Genomic DNA, 15,679 nt, shown 5'->3' on the forward strand with positions numbered 1-15,679 from the left:
TCTGGCTAAGGAGTGTGACCCATACCTGCAGACAGTGGGGAGCAAGTGAAACGAGGAGATTTGTACTGCAGAGAGAGCACTCAGGTGGTGGTGCCAGGCAGGTAGTGGAGAGGGCTGGGTCAGGGCAGGGACTCAGCTCAGTGTCAGTGATCTAGGTAAGACATTCCTGTGTGCATTGCCGTTCGGAGACTGGAAGCTTTAGGCATGTAGGATCTCATGTGGGAATTAAAATCTTCCATTTAAAAATCACGTGCTTAGCCTCCCCCTTTATCTCAATTAATAGACAGTTTCTTCTCTATAACATAAAGATATAATCATAATTTTCTGATTGATTAATTGATTATTGTTTGTAGATGCCGTGAAATTTGTTGATGACTGTGCCACATACCATTCAGTGAAAAAATTTCAGCTTTCTGCAAGACTCCTGGAAGTGACAAAAACAATCAGGGTGGAAAACCTGCCGCCTGGTGTTGATGACGATGATTTGAAATGTTTATTTGAAAATCCCCATAATGGAGGGGGAAGAGTTGCCCACATTGAATGTTTTCCTGAAGAGAGTTCATCTCTGATTGAATTTTTTGACAGAAAAGGTAATATCTATTAGCCTGATTTTGTCAACCTTAACTGGCATAATCTAAGCCATTTTAGCAGATCTTAACAGTTCTCAGTTGAATTCTGATGTATTTTATTTTTTATTCATATATTTTATTGGAAATCCAGCTAGTAATCCTGTTTACCTGGTATATGATGCTTAATGAATCCAGTGATTCAAACTTTAGAGAAGCAACATCAAGTTTTTGAAAGCTATAAGGAGATTCTCTCATGAGTCTCTACTTATGGACTGAAAAATATTTAATTCTTAGAGTATTTGAGATATTGTATTTAAACAGAGGTGGCCTGTGTTTTAGCTATACACTCGGTAGAGATTTTCAAGTTAATTTCAACAAGGTTAGGTAAAGAAATACTCAGAAACACATACAATTCCCATGAAGTATCACTGACTTCCCCTTTCAGTGTCGGTGTCATCATTCAGAAATTAACAGGGGCAGTTTCACATGATCAGTGGATGACTGCTGGCTTGTTCTTTGGCATCACCCTGTGAAAACCACATCCAATTGAACCTTAGGGAAACACTTCTGAGGATTTCGTAGACATAGATTGCCAGTTCTCTGAGGCATGTGCGAGGTCAGCTTGGAAATTCCACTGATGTTCAGAAGTCAAGACTGAGGAGTAGGAATTAGGGAGTCAGACTTCTTAGGGAAAGAAAGAACATTGTGACTGAGGGTGCATGAGGCAGGATCCTGTGGTATGCCAACCACCTGAGATAAATTTTTTCTTGGGGGTACTTGGAAGAACCTCCTTCAGTTTTGATGAGCTGGGGAAATGGCAGAGAAGGTATGGTTTGGATTAATATGGAATGAAAAACCTACTGTTCCTTGGGCAAAGAGACAAAAAGGAGCATCTGTTGTGTGTTCTTTAAATCTCTTAACCTAGCCTTGGGCCTGAGGAGAGAGTTATGTAAAGCTATCCACTCTAGAAGTTAACCTCCCAGCTTATGGTGGGAGCTGACAACTTTGGGGCTTTCAAACATGTCAAGGGCATGGGGCAGTTGGGTATGTCCTCAGAATGTCTATGTTACATGTGTACGAATAATAGTAGGAAATTTTAAATTCAGGTGTGTTTTAGGCTAGAACAGCACCTGTGAACATCAGGCAGGCTCACATTGCCCTTTGCCCTAACCTCTTTGCACCATCGGACTGTGTTGACCACGCCTCCTCCTCTACGTTCACTCCCTGTTCTCCGTGGTCTGAGATACCCTGACTTTCCCTTTCTCCCTCTGGCTATGCCTTATAATTATGGCTTACACTGGCATAGCTCTGAAGGGTGCTACCAAGTGCATTCACAGACAGTGCTTTAGGGACATTGCTATTATTGTCATCCCTATTTTATAAATGAAGAAACTGAGGCACGGAAGGTCAGATAACTTGACCAAGGTTACACAACTAGTAAGGGACAGAGCCAGGATTTGAATCTGGGAAGTCTGGCCCCACAATCTGTGCTCCTAACTTCTGCACTTTTCCCCAATCTCCTGTTCATCTATAACATTAATTTTTCTTGTAGGATATTTCATCACTTACAATGAGTTACCAGTAATGAGGAAAATGTAAATAACGCTGGATTAAAACCAGAATTTATTTAGCAATATTGTATTTTATATAGATTATTTGAGAGGAATAAATTAGGCACTTTACTCTGAAATTATTCGGTCCAGCTTCACAAAATCTGATTCACAGTCTCAAGGAAGGGAACTCTTATTGAATGCCTGTTATGTATGAGATCTCTTGCTGTGTTTTCTGCCACAGGTATCTCACCAAATACTCATAATAACCTGCATGGTTATATACTTTTTTTTTTTTTTTTTTTTTTTTTTTAAAACAGAGGAGGAAACAGGATGGAGAATGTAAGACACATTAAGGTGACATCTGTGATGGTTCTTGGGTCAGACAGACCTGAGTTCACATTCCTGGGTTTGGTGCTTACTAGCTTTGTGATCTTGTGGAGGTTCCTTGCACCCCCCAAACCTCTATTTTTCACCTGTAAAAGGGGGCTCACATTACTACTTACTGCAGAGGAATCTTGTTGTGAGGATCAAATGAAATTGCACCTGCAGAGTGCTTGGCACATGGTGGATACTCAGTGGTGCTGCCCAGGCCCAGAGCCTGTTCCAGGCCATGGTGGGACCTTGGAACCATGTGTCTGGGCCTATGAAGGCCACGTTCTTTTCATTAGGTCTGGCTCCAGGCCTAGGAACCAATCACATACAAGGTGAAGTTATTTTTAACAACTTTTCACAAGGTGGTATTTTAATCTGAGTTGTTACTGAGGTTCGTTCTGATTCCCTTCCTGCTTAGACCTCTTGTATCTGTCTTATAACTAACACAAAGTGAAAAGGGGCTTTGGGGAGAGGAGTACCCCTACACCCACACCCACACCCACACGGGCACGTGCGACTGTCCCAGTGAAAGTGGCAGGAAGGGGATTAGAGCAGGGATGAGGGAGGTGCAGAACGTACTGAATCTGGGGCTGGGCTGTTTGATGACTGTGAGGATCATCTTGGTTTGGAACCCATGGTAGAGGGACAAGGGCTTTGGAGTCAGACAGACACTGACTTGAATCTTAGCTCAGATATTTATAGTCTGCATGACCCTATTCAAGTTACCTAAGTTTTACTAGATTCAGCTTTATCATTTATAAATAGGAATGCTAATAATAGTGTCTCTACCTCAAAGGGTTGTTGTGAGGGTTAAATATATGTAAACCACTTGGAATATTGTCTGACACACGGTAAGCTATGGTAATTCCTATTATGCGCCTCCCCTTAGGAGTGTTAATGGCATCTAGGTCATCTATGAAATCTAAAACCGTGCGGCTGCACAAGAAGCAGATAGTGTGACTCCTCGATGAGCTTTGCTCTGAGCACAGAAATATTCTTCACACTGTGGCAAACATTTCCCCACACTGTGACCAAACTCCACTCTCTTTCTTAACCTGGTGGTGGTGTATCAGTGTTATCAGACACACAGAAAATAGAATTTCTGTAACAAAATTTCAACCTAGAGTGTTCTTGGCTGGAAAGTAATCATTCCATGAAACAAGGGATACCTGTGCACTGGTAATACACATCAGTTTACTTTTAAGTGCTCTGGGAGTAGTGCCACTTTTTAACAGCATGTGGTAACATCAGAGTTCTACAAACATGGGGATTTTTTTCCCTTAGAATAGGAAAGTCTGTTTGCTTGTTTTTTTTGCATCTGAAACATATTACACTGGGATTACTTTTTTTTTTTATTTCTTTCCTTTAAGTGGTAGACACCATCCTGACCAGGAAACTTGACCTCAACAATATGCCACTCTCTGTGTTCCCGTATTATGCCTCTTTGGGCACAGCTTTGTATGGAAAGGAGAAGCCTCTGATCAAGCTTCCAGCACCATTCAAAGAATCACTGGATCCTTCCTTATGGAAGTTCTTTGAGAAAAAGAATTACCTGACTAAGGAGATAAATGATGAAGTGAAACATTGTCACTGTGAGCTAACATGGTGCCAACTCAGTGGTGAAGTGACCATCAGACCTACGGCCACCTTAGCCAGTCAAGGGAGACTAAGAGTTAAGACCTGGCGGAAAGATGTTTCCACAGTTTTCTCTGGCATCAAGTCTAAATATAAAGTGACCCCGTTTAAAGTGGAGCCAGTGGTGTGGGATGCCATAAAAAACGATTTAGAAGATGATAGGATTTTGATTGAGTTTGATGCACTCACAGGGATGGTAACCTTAGTGGGGAAGTCAGAGGATGTACAAAACACTGAGCCACACATCAAGGACTTAATAGAAAGTACCACTCAAAAAATTAAAAGAGAAGAGCAAAGTCTGAAGCAAAAACTGGCCATTCCTCCAGGAAAGTATTCGCTTCTGCTGCACAGTGGTGTACAGGAGCATCTCCGCACCGAGTGCCCAGAGATGGAGTTTTATTATGATGAAGCTTCTCAACACATGTGCTTCAAAGGACTCCCTGAAGATGTGTATAAAGTGAAGTGTGAAATTCAGGAAAAGGTATACACCATGGGTCAGAAAAAGATTCAGCTTCCCCCTGAGGTTTTCCAGTTTCTGCAACAGGTAGACTGTGTGGAATTCTCTAAGTCTCTTTTTATAACACAGAATATTCTTGCAATTTATGAGCTAGAGGGCACAACTGTTCTCTTAACCGGCTCTTCTACTGAAGTCCTGTTAGAAGCCGAAAAGCAAATGATCAGTGCCTTAGATTACAAGCTCATCAAAGTTGAGGACAGGGAAGTTCTTAATGGCAAGAAATGGAGAGGGCTCACTTCCAATCTGCATAAGAAATACAATTCCTCCTCAGAGACTGTCATCATTGATGAGGTAACTTCAGGAACCACAGCCCAGGTCGTCATCGCAGGCTGTGTGAAAGAAGTAAATGAAATCCATGACTTGGTTTCTGCCTTTGTGGAAAAACACATGAAAATAGAGAAACTGATTGAAGTAAAGCCTTCCTTAGTTATTGATTATTTAAGGACAGAAAAGCTATTCCGGCAAAAGATCAAGAAGGTAAATGTTCAGGTAAGTTTCAATCTTGAGGACAAGCAGAAGGGCATTTTGCTAACTGGCTCAAAGGCCGAAGTTCTGGAGGGAATGGACCTTGTCAAACAAGCCTGGGATTCGGTCTGCGTTAAAAGCGTCCATATTGACAAGCCAGGAGCCGGTCAGTTCTTCCAGGACAAAGCACGGTATTACAAAAGTGAGGTCAGAAGGTTATTTGGTTGTCTTATTGAACTCCAGAAGGATGAAGAAAAGGAGGGAGGCAGCACTGGTGGGCAGCGGTGCTTGTTTCGGACAGACCTGGCCCCTGGGGTCTCGCTGATCGTGCAGCAGGGCGACCTGACGCAGTTTCCCGTTGAGGTGGTGGTGAATGCGGCCAGTGCAGACCTCCAGCTCACAGGTGGCCTGGCTGCTGCTCTTTCAAAAGCCGCTGGCCCTGAGCTCCAAGAGGACTGTGACCAGATAGTGAAGAAAACAAAGGGCAAGATCTCACCTGGCTGGGCCGTCATCTCAAAAGCAGGAAAGCTCCCATACCACCACGTGATCCACGCAGTCGGGCCCCAGTGGAAGACAGAGGAGGCCCTGAACTGTATGTGGCAGTTGAAGGGAGCTGTGAGAGAAAGTCTCCATTTGGCTGTAAAACACAAGTACCAGTCGATAGCCTTCCCTGCCATCAGTTCCAGGGCCTTTGGCTTTCCCTTGCCTCAGTGTGTGGAGACCATTATTTTGGCGATCAAGGAATGTTTCCAGTATACCTGGGCTGGATGCAGCTTGAAAGAGATTTACCTTGTGGATGTAGCTGAGAAGACCGTTGAGGCCTTTGCTGAAAGTGCAAAAACTATATTTAAAAGCACCCTGTCTGATGCTGCTTCCCTGCCCACTTTGCCAGCAGCAGTCCAGCCCAGCTTGAGCAGAGATCATGGAAACACACCCAGCCTGTTGTCCCCAGAAGGCCTGAGGATCCTTCTGGTGAAAGGAGATGTGCAGAGTGCCACAGTGAGTGCCCCATGTACAGAACACCCACCCCGGGGGCTGGGCCTCCAGGGAGCCTGTTGCCAAAGGGCGATTAATATCCAGGGGAGAATCTCACACCCTCCATCCCTGCCTCGAAACAGGTTTCCTTAGAAAACTGGGCTACTTCCCCCAGGCATTCACTAGTCGAGATTGGCCAATGATCTGTGGGAGCTGATAGCATATTCAGATCACTAATTTCCAGGAAATGTGAAAATTCACAATTATACCTTACATGGTCAAGGCTCTACACTCTTTCAGTGCCTTGACACCTGTCATATGTTGGCAAATCTCAGGTTAATTACTTGTCAAATTTACTGCAGATACAGAAAAATTAGAGCATGAGATGGGGACAGAGGACAGGAATTTTGTCAGTGGCATTGAACCAGGGGGCACTGAGTCTGAGGCACCATCATCACCCAATGCCAGTAAGAAAATGTGGGGAGAGGTAGAAAGTGGACCCGACAAAGGTCTGGGTATTATGTAGGGACAATTCTTATAGGTCTGCCAACGTGGGGGGGGGGTGACATGTTTTTTTAAAAAGGTATTTAGCAACCTTTTCAACACAGACTCTGACTAGTCAGAACAGCCCTGGGAGCCCCCTGCTGTGCCAAGTGTGCCGTCCTCAGCTGGGGACCTGTGGGCAGTCCTAGGGCAGGGATTCCTAGGGAAGGCCGTTTGCATATCTTCTTTGGAGAAAAGTCTGTTCACATCCTTTGCCCACTTTTTAATAGGGTTCTCTTTTCTGAAACTGAATTCTAAGATTTCTATATATATTCTGGATATAGATCCCTTACCAGATAGATAATTTGCAAATATTTTCTCTCATCCTGTGGATCATCTCATTTTTTGTTGTTGTTCAAGTTGTTAGTTTGTTTAAAATAATTTTTGTTTTAGTTTAAAATATGGAAAGAGACTATAAAAAATTAGATTTCTACTTACAGTAAGCTTAAATCCCGACTACAAGAATGATAGTGAACACTGCCTGTTTGCTCTGCGCCAGGCACTATGCTAAGTGCTTGGGATGCATTTTCTGATTCAATGCTGTGGGGCAGATTCCAGGAGTGTTATTATTCTCATGTCACAGGTGAAGGAATGAGATTTAGAGGGGTTAAGTGATTTGCCCAAGTCCCACAGCTAACAAATGACAGAGCCAGGATTGGGATGTTCATTGCACTATTTCAAAATAGTAAAAGTAACTTTGTGTCTCATTTTAAAAACTAAACAAATAAAGAAAAAAACTCTTTTGACCAAGGGTCAGTAATTGGAATGAGTTCTGATCCCTGTCCACCTTGAACACTAACAGTAAGACATTCCTTCCATGCCTTTCACTCCCATAGATTTGTGGCTTCTGATGCTACAGCACCTGCTTCACATCACTCTTCTGTGACCCACGCGGGGCAGCTTTGAAGGTCACTTGGTCACGTTCCCTCTCCAGTCTCCTCTTGGTGTCTTAGTCAAGCCTGATTAATCTGCTCACCTTAACTGTCCTGCTGAAAAAGCTTCCCTGGCTCTTCACTGCTGTCAGGCAGGCCCGGCGGCTGGGCACCCGAGACCCTCTGCAGTCCACCCTCAGTGTACCATTTCTGGCCTGACTGGCACCATTTTGCTGCAGAAGCTCTCTATCCAGGTCAAACTAATTTGCTTGCTGCTCACAATCGACCACGCTTCCGTTCATGTGGTTGCCCCTCCTGAACGACCTCCCTGTCTCTCTCTGCCTGCTGCAACTGTTCCCACCTCTCAGACCCCACATCCCTCATGGCGTCTTCATGAGCCTTCAGTGTTCCCATGCCATTTATGCATTGCTTTTTGACGACTCTCTTTTGTTCTGGAGGGTTATTTAAACAGGTATCTAATAACGCTTAGTCTCAAGGTGGTATTTCAATCTCTGAAAAGTTAATCATCTTAGTTGTCCTTCATTGTGCCAAGCCCAGTGGCTCAAATATAGAAATCCTTGTTGGATGTTTTTCTTAGACTTTGAAACAAACTGTTGGTTTTGTCTTCAAGACCGATGTCGTTGTCAACTCCATTCCCTCGAATCTTGAGCTCAACAGAGGGCCCCTTTCCAAGGCCCTCTTAGAAAAAGCTGGGCCAAAGCTTCAGGAGGAATTGAACACTGCTGGACAAGGGGTGTCTGCTGGCACGGGCACGGTCCTCCAGACCACTGGCTGCAATCTGCCTTGCCGCCGTGTGCTTCATGTGGTGGCTCCGGAGTGGAGAAGTGACAACACATCTTCACACAAGGTGGGAACTGGATTTGAATTCTCTAGGAAACTGGGTAGCCCTTTGGACTCTCCTTTCCGTATAATGTATAATGTATAATGTAGATTTCAGTATAATGTAGATTGGCCCCTGTCTGTTTCTGTTCTGGAATAGCATTACATTCTTGGCAGGTTCCATCATCCTGGCCATTTCTCTCAGCTCTAGCTGACTTCTCCTCAGGACTAGTTAATAATAGAAATTTATTATAGTGCTCAACCATTATTGGGGCTCGGGGAAGAGTTACTGAAGATAACACTCTTTAGTGAGGAAGGCAAGGTGAGGCCACGAAGAATGGAAGAGAATGAAAGATCAGAGCAGTAGTTGCTTTGCTTCAGTCCTTCATTGCTGAGCAAGTTTGAATCTTTTTGGAGGGTCTCACACATTCTTACTCCCTTTTCCTCATCTAATCCTTTATTTTTCTTTCCCCTTCTGACTGTCCTTAACCTGCCTTTTGTTGAAAGCAAAAAGGAGTAGACAGAGATCACAAAGTTGCTAACTTCTTGTTCTTTTTTTTTTTTCAAATTGCCATTTCTAGGCAAAATGTATAAGAATGTGCCTTGTGCTTTTCAGATCATGGAAAACATAATCAGAGAATGTTTGGAAATCACTGAGCGTTTTTCCTTAAGATCAATTGCATTTCCAGCAATAGGAACAGGAAATTTGGGGTTTCCTAAAAATGTTTTTGCTGAATTAATCACTACAGAAGTGTTGAAATTCAGTAGCAAGAATCAACTGAAATCTTTACAAGAGGTTTGCTTTCTGTTGCACCCAAGTGATCATGGAAATATTCAGGTACGGTCTTATGCTTACTCATTTTTTGGCATCGGAGCCCTAACAAACGTGTGTATTCTTAGTCTAAAAAGTTGTATTCTTTCATGTATTTTCATACAGGAAAGTAAAAGAGTAGTGTGGACTAGTTGTAGCATGGAAAATTTCAAGCAAATTTATGGATATAGAAAAAAATTTGACTTCTTATTAAGAAACATTTCAAACATATAAAAAAGTAGACAAAATAGGATAATGAAATCCCTTGTCTTCACCATTCATCTTCACAACGATGCTTCATCTCTACCTCCATTTATTTCCCTTTCTCCCATATTATTTTGAAGCAGATCCCATATATACATTTTACCCTTAAACAGTTCAGTATTTGTTTTAGACATTAGGATTCCTTTTTAAAAGTAACCTAACTACAATACTATTTCACACCTGAAAGAAATTAACAATTATTCCTTTATGTCATTAACGATCAAGTCGATGGTCACATTCTCAACAGTTTCATAAATATTTTCTTTTGTTTTTTTATAGCTTGTTTGTTTGAATCAGAATCCAGATAAGACCCAAATATTGCAATGGAGTCAACGTATCTCTTAACCCTCTTTTAATCTATAGAGTTTTCTTTCATATGAACTTAGAAATTTTAATACATAATATAAAAGTACAGTTGTAGTCCTGTAAACAGGAGAATGGCAGGATGAGATGCAATTGAAGGGTATGTTAGAATGAACTCAGCACATCCCCCCAGGACTAGGACAGTTGGGACCAGAAATACCAGAACCATCTTCGGTCATAGAGAGTTCATCAACCAGCTCACATTTGCTGAACATCAGCTGTGGATGAGTAACTGGACTCGGCATTATGGGAGAACCATAATAAGAGGCCATTCTCCCAAGTCCTTAGAGTCAGAACAGTAGATGAAATTAAATGTTTGAGAAGTCCTATGATAGTGCAAGAATTAAACATATTAAGGCCAGCAACCCAAGAGATGTCCATAGATCATTGGACCAACTGAATTTTTAGATCATACTTAATTTTTTTCTGGATCTAGACACTACCTTTGAATACTTTGGAAGTAAACAAATCTAAATTCTAATCAGACAACTAAACCACCCAGGAAAAATATGTGGTCCATTTAGTTGGCCTGTATAACCAAAGTCATTTCTAGTCAATAAATGCTTTTTGAACAACCTCCCTTTGACTTGCATTGTACAAGGTGATGTGGATCACAGAACGGGCATGTAGAAATACTCTCCCTCCCATAAATCATAACTCCTTTGGGAGCTAAGATTTATACTCATACAATGAACTAAATCAGAGATGTGAAGTGCTGAGAGTTTTTGAATGAATGGCTGAGTAAACAGGGAAGTGAGTCCTGTGACACAAATCTGAACCTTCAGATCTCACTATTTCTATGCAGCCTCAGCCTTTGTTTTCTTTCCTAAAGACTCAGAGTATTCTGCAAGTATTCTGTAAAAGGATTTGTCTATTCAGACACCTGTATTGCCATTGGAAATAGTATTGATTCTCCATACATTACTGTGACACTACTTCTTTTAAGACTTTTAAAGACAATTGAGCTTTGGTTATAGTTCCACAAAAAATCAATAAATCTTACTGAGATATTTAGGGGTGGACAGATGTAACAGATGTCACAAAACAGCAGCCCGTGGTCTGAATGTAGCCTCTAGGTGTGCTTTATTTGTTTTTTTTTTTTTAAAACACTGAATCAGTTGCTGACACTTAAGAACCAAACATGTCACATAAAACTCCAGATGTCCACTGTAACCTAAAAATTCAAAAGTCTGGCACACTGGACATGGATCTCTACCTGAACAGTTTGCTGTGGCTGAATGGCTCTCTAGTTCTCCAGCGTTGAACCAGTCCACCTTTACACCTGTAGGTTGCCTGCCTGGTCACTGGAGGTCTTCAAGCTTGAGACCTTGTGTCTATATTCTCTCAGTTCCTCTGTCATTATTGTATCAGCCTTTTAGCCAAGATGTTACTTGTTCCCCGCCCCACCACCACCAACAAAATTCCCTGTTGCTTTTTCAAACGGAGGAAGAAAATGATGATTTGGGGGTGTCACTACCAGGCAAAGAAATAGAATTCCAGCCTATTGCTCCAAAAACACTACTCCCCTAGCCTACAAATAAGAAATTAAAATCTGAAGTGTTTGGGTCCTTGCGATTGTCTTTCTCTTAACACTGTATTTTTAACAACTGCAGGCTTTTTTCTTTTACTGATTATGAAAGTAATGCAATGTCATTGTAGAAACTTTGAATAATATAAAAATACTTAAATTCTTCTAGTTGTGTATCATCCTGGTCTTTTATGTATATGGACTTCTAAAAGTGGGATTATATAATGTAATTTAGTATCATTCTTTTTTCATTTAATAGTATAAAATAAGCATTTCTCTATGCCATTAACTATTCTTTGAAAATGTGATTTAAAAATAAAGATTTTTATTTGTTTATTTATTTTTATAATGGAGGTACTGGGAATTGAACCCAGGACATCATGCGTGCTGAGCATGCACTCTGTGACTGAGCTACACCCTCCCCCTGAAAACGTGATTTTTAATGGCTGCTAAATACTAAATACATATGGACCTACTAAAATTTATTTAACCATTTTCCCATTGGATTTTTAAACTGTTTAATTTTTTTCTTGATTATAAATAGTATTATAAAGAATATCTTAGTATTTATACCTTTGTTCACGTCTTTATAATTTTCATAGTATGTATTTATCAAAATGGAATTTATGTATTTTCTCATAACTTAGAAATCTATAATAAAAATAAATAATACTTTGAGAATTGTTCCCTCCTGAACATTTGTGCATGCAGGATCAAAAGTCTTGATGACTCAAATTCATTCATCTACTGAGGACTGTAGTGGTCAAAACTGTCTTTGTATTTACAGGCATTTTCAGATGAATTTGCCAGAAGGGCTAATGGAAATTTCGTCAGTGACAAAATTCCCATGGCTGAAGACACACAAGGTTCAGTAAAACTTATAAATTGAGACATTATTTCTTGTTGCTAAATAACTATTCAGTGATAAGTGAAAAATGATAGGATGATTTTTATGAAAAAATCAATTTGTGACAAAGAAGATATTAAATTATATTCCATATACCTGGGCATGCAAGGCCCTGGCCATGTTTGTGTGATCTGGAGGGAAAGAGTAGGCAGGCCAGGCTATATAATCTGCACAATGGGCTCTTAAACAGAGACGAGGCTACTATTTTCTAAGGATGATGTGATATGTGTTTTCAGAAATAGACATACTTAAAGAGATAATACCAACCGAGAGCTTCTCCTCTGTCAAAGTTACTGTTGTATATTTGAGTTTATCCTGTTTGAAGTTTGCTGAGGCTTCTTGAATCTGAATATGCATGTCTTCCGTCCAATTTGGGGATTTTTCAGTCATTTCTCAAATATATTTTTCTGCACTGGTCTCTCTCTCCTCACCTTCTGGTGCTCCAGTAACATGGATGGTAAGCCTTTTGATAATGTCCCATAGGTCCTTGATGATCTGTTCTTTTTTTTTTTTCTGTCAATCTTTTTTCTCTCTGTTTTTCAAATTGGATAATATTTATTGATCTACCTCCAAATTAGCTGACTTTTTTTTCTGTCTACTACACTATTGAGCCTATCCTGTGAGTTTTAAATTTTAGACATTGTATTTTAAAGTTCTAAAATATCCACTTGATTCTTATAGTTTATATTTCTCTACAGAGCCTCCTATTTTTCCATTAATTCCAAATCATTTCCATGCACTCAAATATGTTTATTCTGACCTCAGGGAGCATAGTTATAGTAGATGCTTTAAAGTCTTTGTCTGACCATTCCAGCATCTGAATCATCTTGAGATTAGCGTCTGCACCGAGTGTCTTTATCCTTGAGAACTGGCCACGTTTTCCTGGTTCTTTGTATGATAAGCGATTTTCAGTTCTAGAATGAGCATTTTAAACATTATGTTGTGAGACTTGGGTGCTGGTAGAATCCTCTAGAAAATGGTGATTGTTTTGTTTGCTTGTTTGAGCAGGCAGCCAATCAGTTAACTTCATTCTAAAAGTTCCGCCTCACCTGTGTGGGCAGAGGTTCCAAAGTCAATTGCATTCTCAAGGACGTTCCTGTGCTGCTTGGGTCTGCCCCATGTGCCCAGCTCTGGGGTGCGCTCAGGGTTGACACTAGTTCACACACAGAACAGGGGGTCACCTTCTCCGGCTCACCTCTCTAGCATTCCCATTACACTCTCTGACTCACAGGAGCCTATTTTCCAGGTCCTCTGGCCAGAAAGACAAGGTTTTCTCAGAGCTGAATCTGCCTGGTTGTTCTGTTGCCTCATGGTTTTGTGTGATCAGGGTTGCCCTTGGGCAAAGCAGAGAGAAAAGAAAGGGCAGGGGTAGGGGGGTGAGGCGGGGGCAGAGCAAATAAACAAAAAACCAGGGATGTCCCATACACCACATAGACGCTTTTCAGACTGATTCTTCTAGACAGAAAGACAGAATGTCTCTTAGGGTTTAGCTCCCAGCGGTGTCACTGTTGAGTTCTGCAACCAGGGCACCTTGGGACAGGGCCTGGATTAAAGAAGGAAAAACATGGAAAAAGAAAAGATGAGGCCTCTTTGCCATATGCTTCAGCTCCCAGGGACCCATTTTCTCAACCCTCTGGCCACAAAGACAGGGGTGCTCTGAGAGTTTTGCTGCCTGTTTCACTAGGTTGGTCTGCGACGAGGGCCACGCTTGGGTCAAAGCTGGAAGAGAAAATGAGGGAAATTTTCAAAACACAACAAAACAGGAAACTCTCCTCTGTACAGGCTGCTGCTTCAAGTTTTGAACCCCTCCCTTCAATCTGCCTGCTGTGGTGAACTTCTCATTTCTCAGGGAGGGGCTTTTTGTATCTGTCCCACGTTTTTAGTTATTACCAGTGGCAGAGAAATGCTCGAGTGGGCTGACCACCTTGGCCAGCAGCAGAGGTCCTCATTTGATATGTATTACATTTTATAATCCTTTTCCAGAAACAGACCATCACAGGGGCTCAGGGCCAGGGCCAGGTTAAATGCCACAAGTCACAGAGAGAGTGAGGGGGAAGGATGAGAGGGGCAGAGGTGAGGACCATGAGATCTAGTTAATTCTTGTTGTTGCTGACCTGTTACTGACCCCTCCTGCCTTTTTTTTTTTTTTTTTTCCTTGTCAGGTTCCCATGGGACTGTTTCTAGCCCTGATTTAGGAGTGTATGAAACGAAGATTGGGCCCATCATTTTCCAGGTAGCCTCTGGAGACATTACCACAGAAAAGGCAGATGTGATCGTTAATTCAACATCCAAGACATTTAATCTCAAAACAGGTACTTGACTTGTAGAATTTTGACTAGTGTAATAGTCACAGTAGACCTGTAAAGGAGATTTCCTACAGCCAAACTGGTTTCTACAACTTTGGCTTCTTACTATTAATTAGTAATTTAAAAGTTATTTTGACACTGTTTCTCATAATTGGTAACAGCTCTTTCATCGGTTTTTTTTTCTTCATTGTTATCGGGAATACCCAAGTTATAGGATTCCTCTGATGATGGGGAAAGTGTATAGATAGAGGATATCACTGTGATCCAAAGGTCCTGTAATGGCTTTTTTATTCATGTGCATTGCAATCTTGACTTTCTCATGTAGGGGTCTCCAAAGCAATTTTAGAACGTGCTGGGAAAACTGTGGAAATGGAATGTACTCACCAAGGTAAGGCACAACGCTATTTTATTGGATCTGAATTTTAAGTGGCAGACTGAATACGGGAGGCTGTGGAGGATGGGGAAGGTCTTGAGATTGGGGAGACAATATAGTGATCTTAAAACCATACCTTTTACTAAGGAGTTCCAGCTGTAGAGAATTAGAAATGAAAACTAATCTCTGAGTTAAAAGAGAAGCAAGAAAGATTCATTAAAGGTAGTATTCCAGGAGTCTCTGATCCACATAAAATGTTTTATTTGCCAATTCAGATATTTTCAAAGAGTGGGTTCAGCACCTACTTTTGCATCTTTTGTCTTGTGTTTCCCAGCTCAACAGGGACACAGTAATTATATAATTACCCAAGGAGGATTATTGAAGTGCAAGAATATTATTCATGTCATTGGTGGAAATGATGTCAAGAACTCGGTTTCCTGTGTTTTGCAAGAGTGTGAAAACCGGAATTACTCATCCATTTGCCTCCCAGCCATTGGGACAGGTTTGTAGCCTCTAGCCGTAGAGGCTAAATCCCAAGGTGGCCACTCCCCCCGGATTTGGTGCTGATGGTTAACGTGGTTAATGTCATTACTGCTGAGTCTGTGTCAGGGCACTTCCTCACCCCAGGGCAGCCCCTGAGGGAAGTAGCAAAGCCTGGGGGCAAAGCAAAAGAGGAAAGAATGAAAAAAACTGGAGTGTTGGGATATTAAAAATCTGCTTTCTCATATGGACAGGAAGGGAGAGGAAGGAAGGGGGAGAGAAAGAAAGCCCACCTCTCATCGCTTT

At 41.5% G+C, this 15,679-nt stretch overlaps 1 protein-coding gene across 3 annotated transcripts in view; it reads left to right on the forward strand.

The window, feature by feature from the left end:
- Positions 1 to 15,679, forward strand: part of PARP14 (poly(ADP-ribose) polymerase family member 14) — a 41,619-nt gene that overhangs the window by 12,645 nt on the left and 13,295 nt on the right. For all 3 annotated transcript variants that reach the window (XM_032480422.1, XM_014563622.2, XM_006189858.2), the window contains exons 5-12: positions 354 to 590; positions 3,865 to 6,110; positions 8,133 to 8,369; positions 8,958 to 9,179; positions 12,095 to 12,173; positions 14,377 to 14,526; positions 14,846 to 14,908; positions 15,228 to 15,395. In XM_032480422.1, the coding sequence (XP_032336313.1) occupies positions 354 to 590; positions 3,865 to 6,110; positions 8,133 to 8,369; positions 8,958 to 9,179; positions 12,095 to 12,173; positions 14,377 to 14,526; positions 14,846 to 14,908; positions 15,228 to 15,395 (3,402 nt within the window). The remainder of the gene's footprint in view (positions 1 to 353; positions 591 to 3,864; positions 6,111 to 8,132; positions 8,370 to 8,957; positions 9,180 to 12,094; positions 12,174 to 14,376; positions 14,527 to 14,845; positions 14,909 to 15,227; positions 15,396 to 15,679) is intronic.

The sequence above is a fragment of the Camelus ferus genome, chromosome 1 (assembly GCF_009834535.1).
Source record: "Camelus ferus isolate YT-003-E chromosome 1, BCGSAC_Cfer_1.0, whole genome shotgun sequence".
NCBI classification, from domain to species: Eukaryota; Metazoa; Chordata; class Mammalia; order Artiodactyla; family Camelidae; genus Camelus; species Camelus ferus.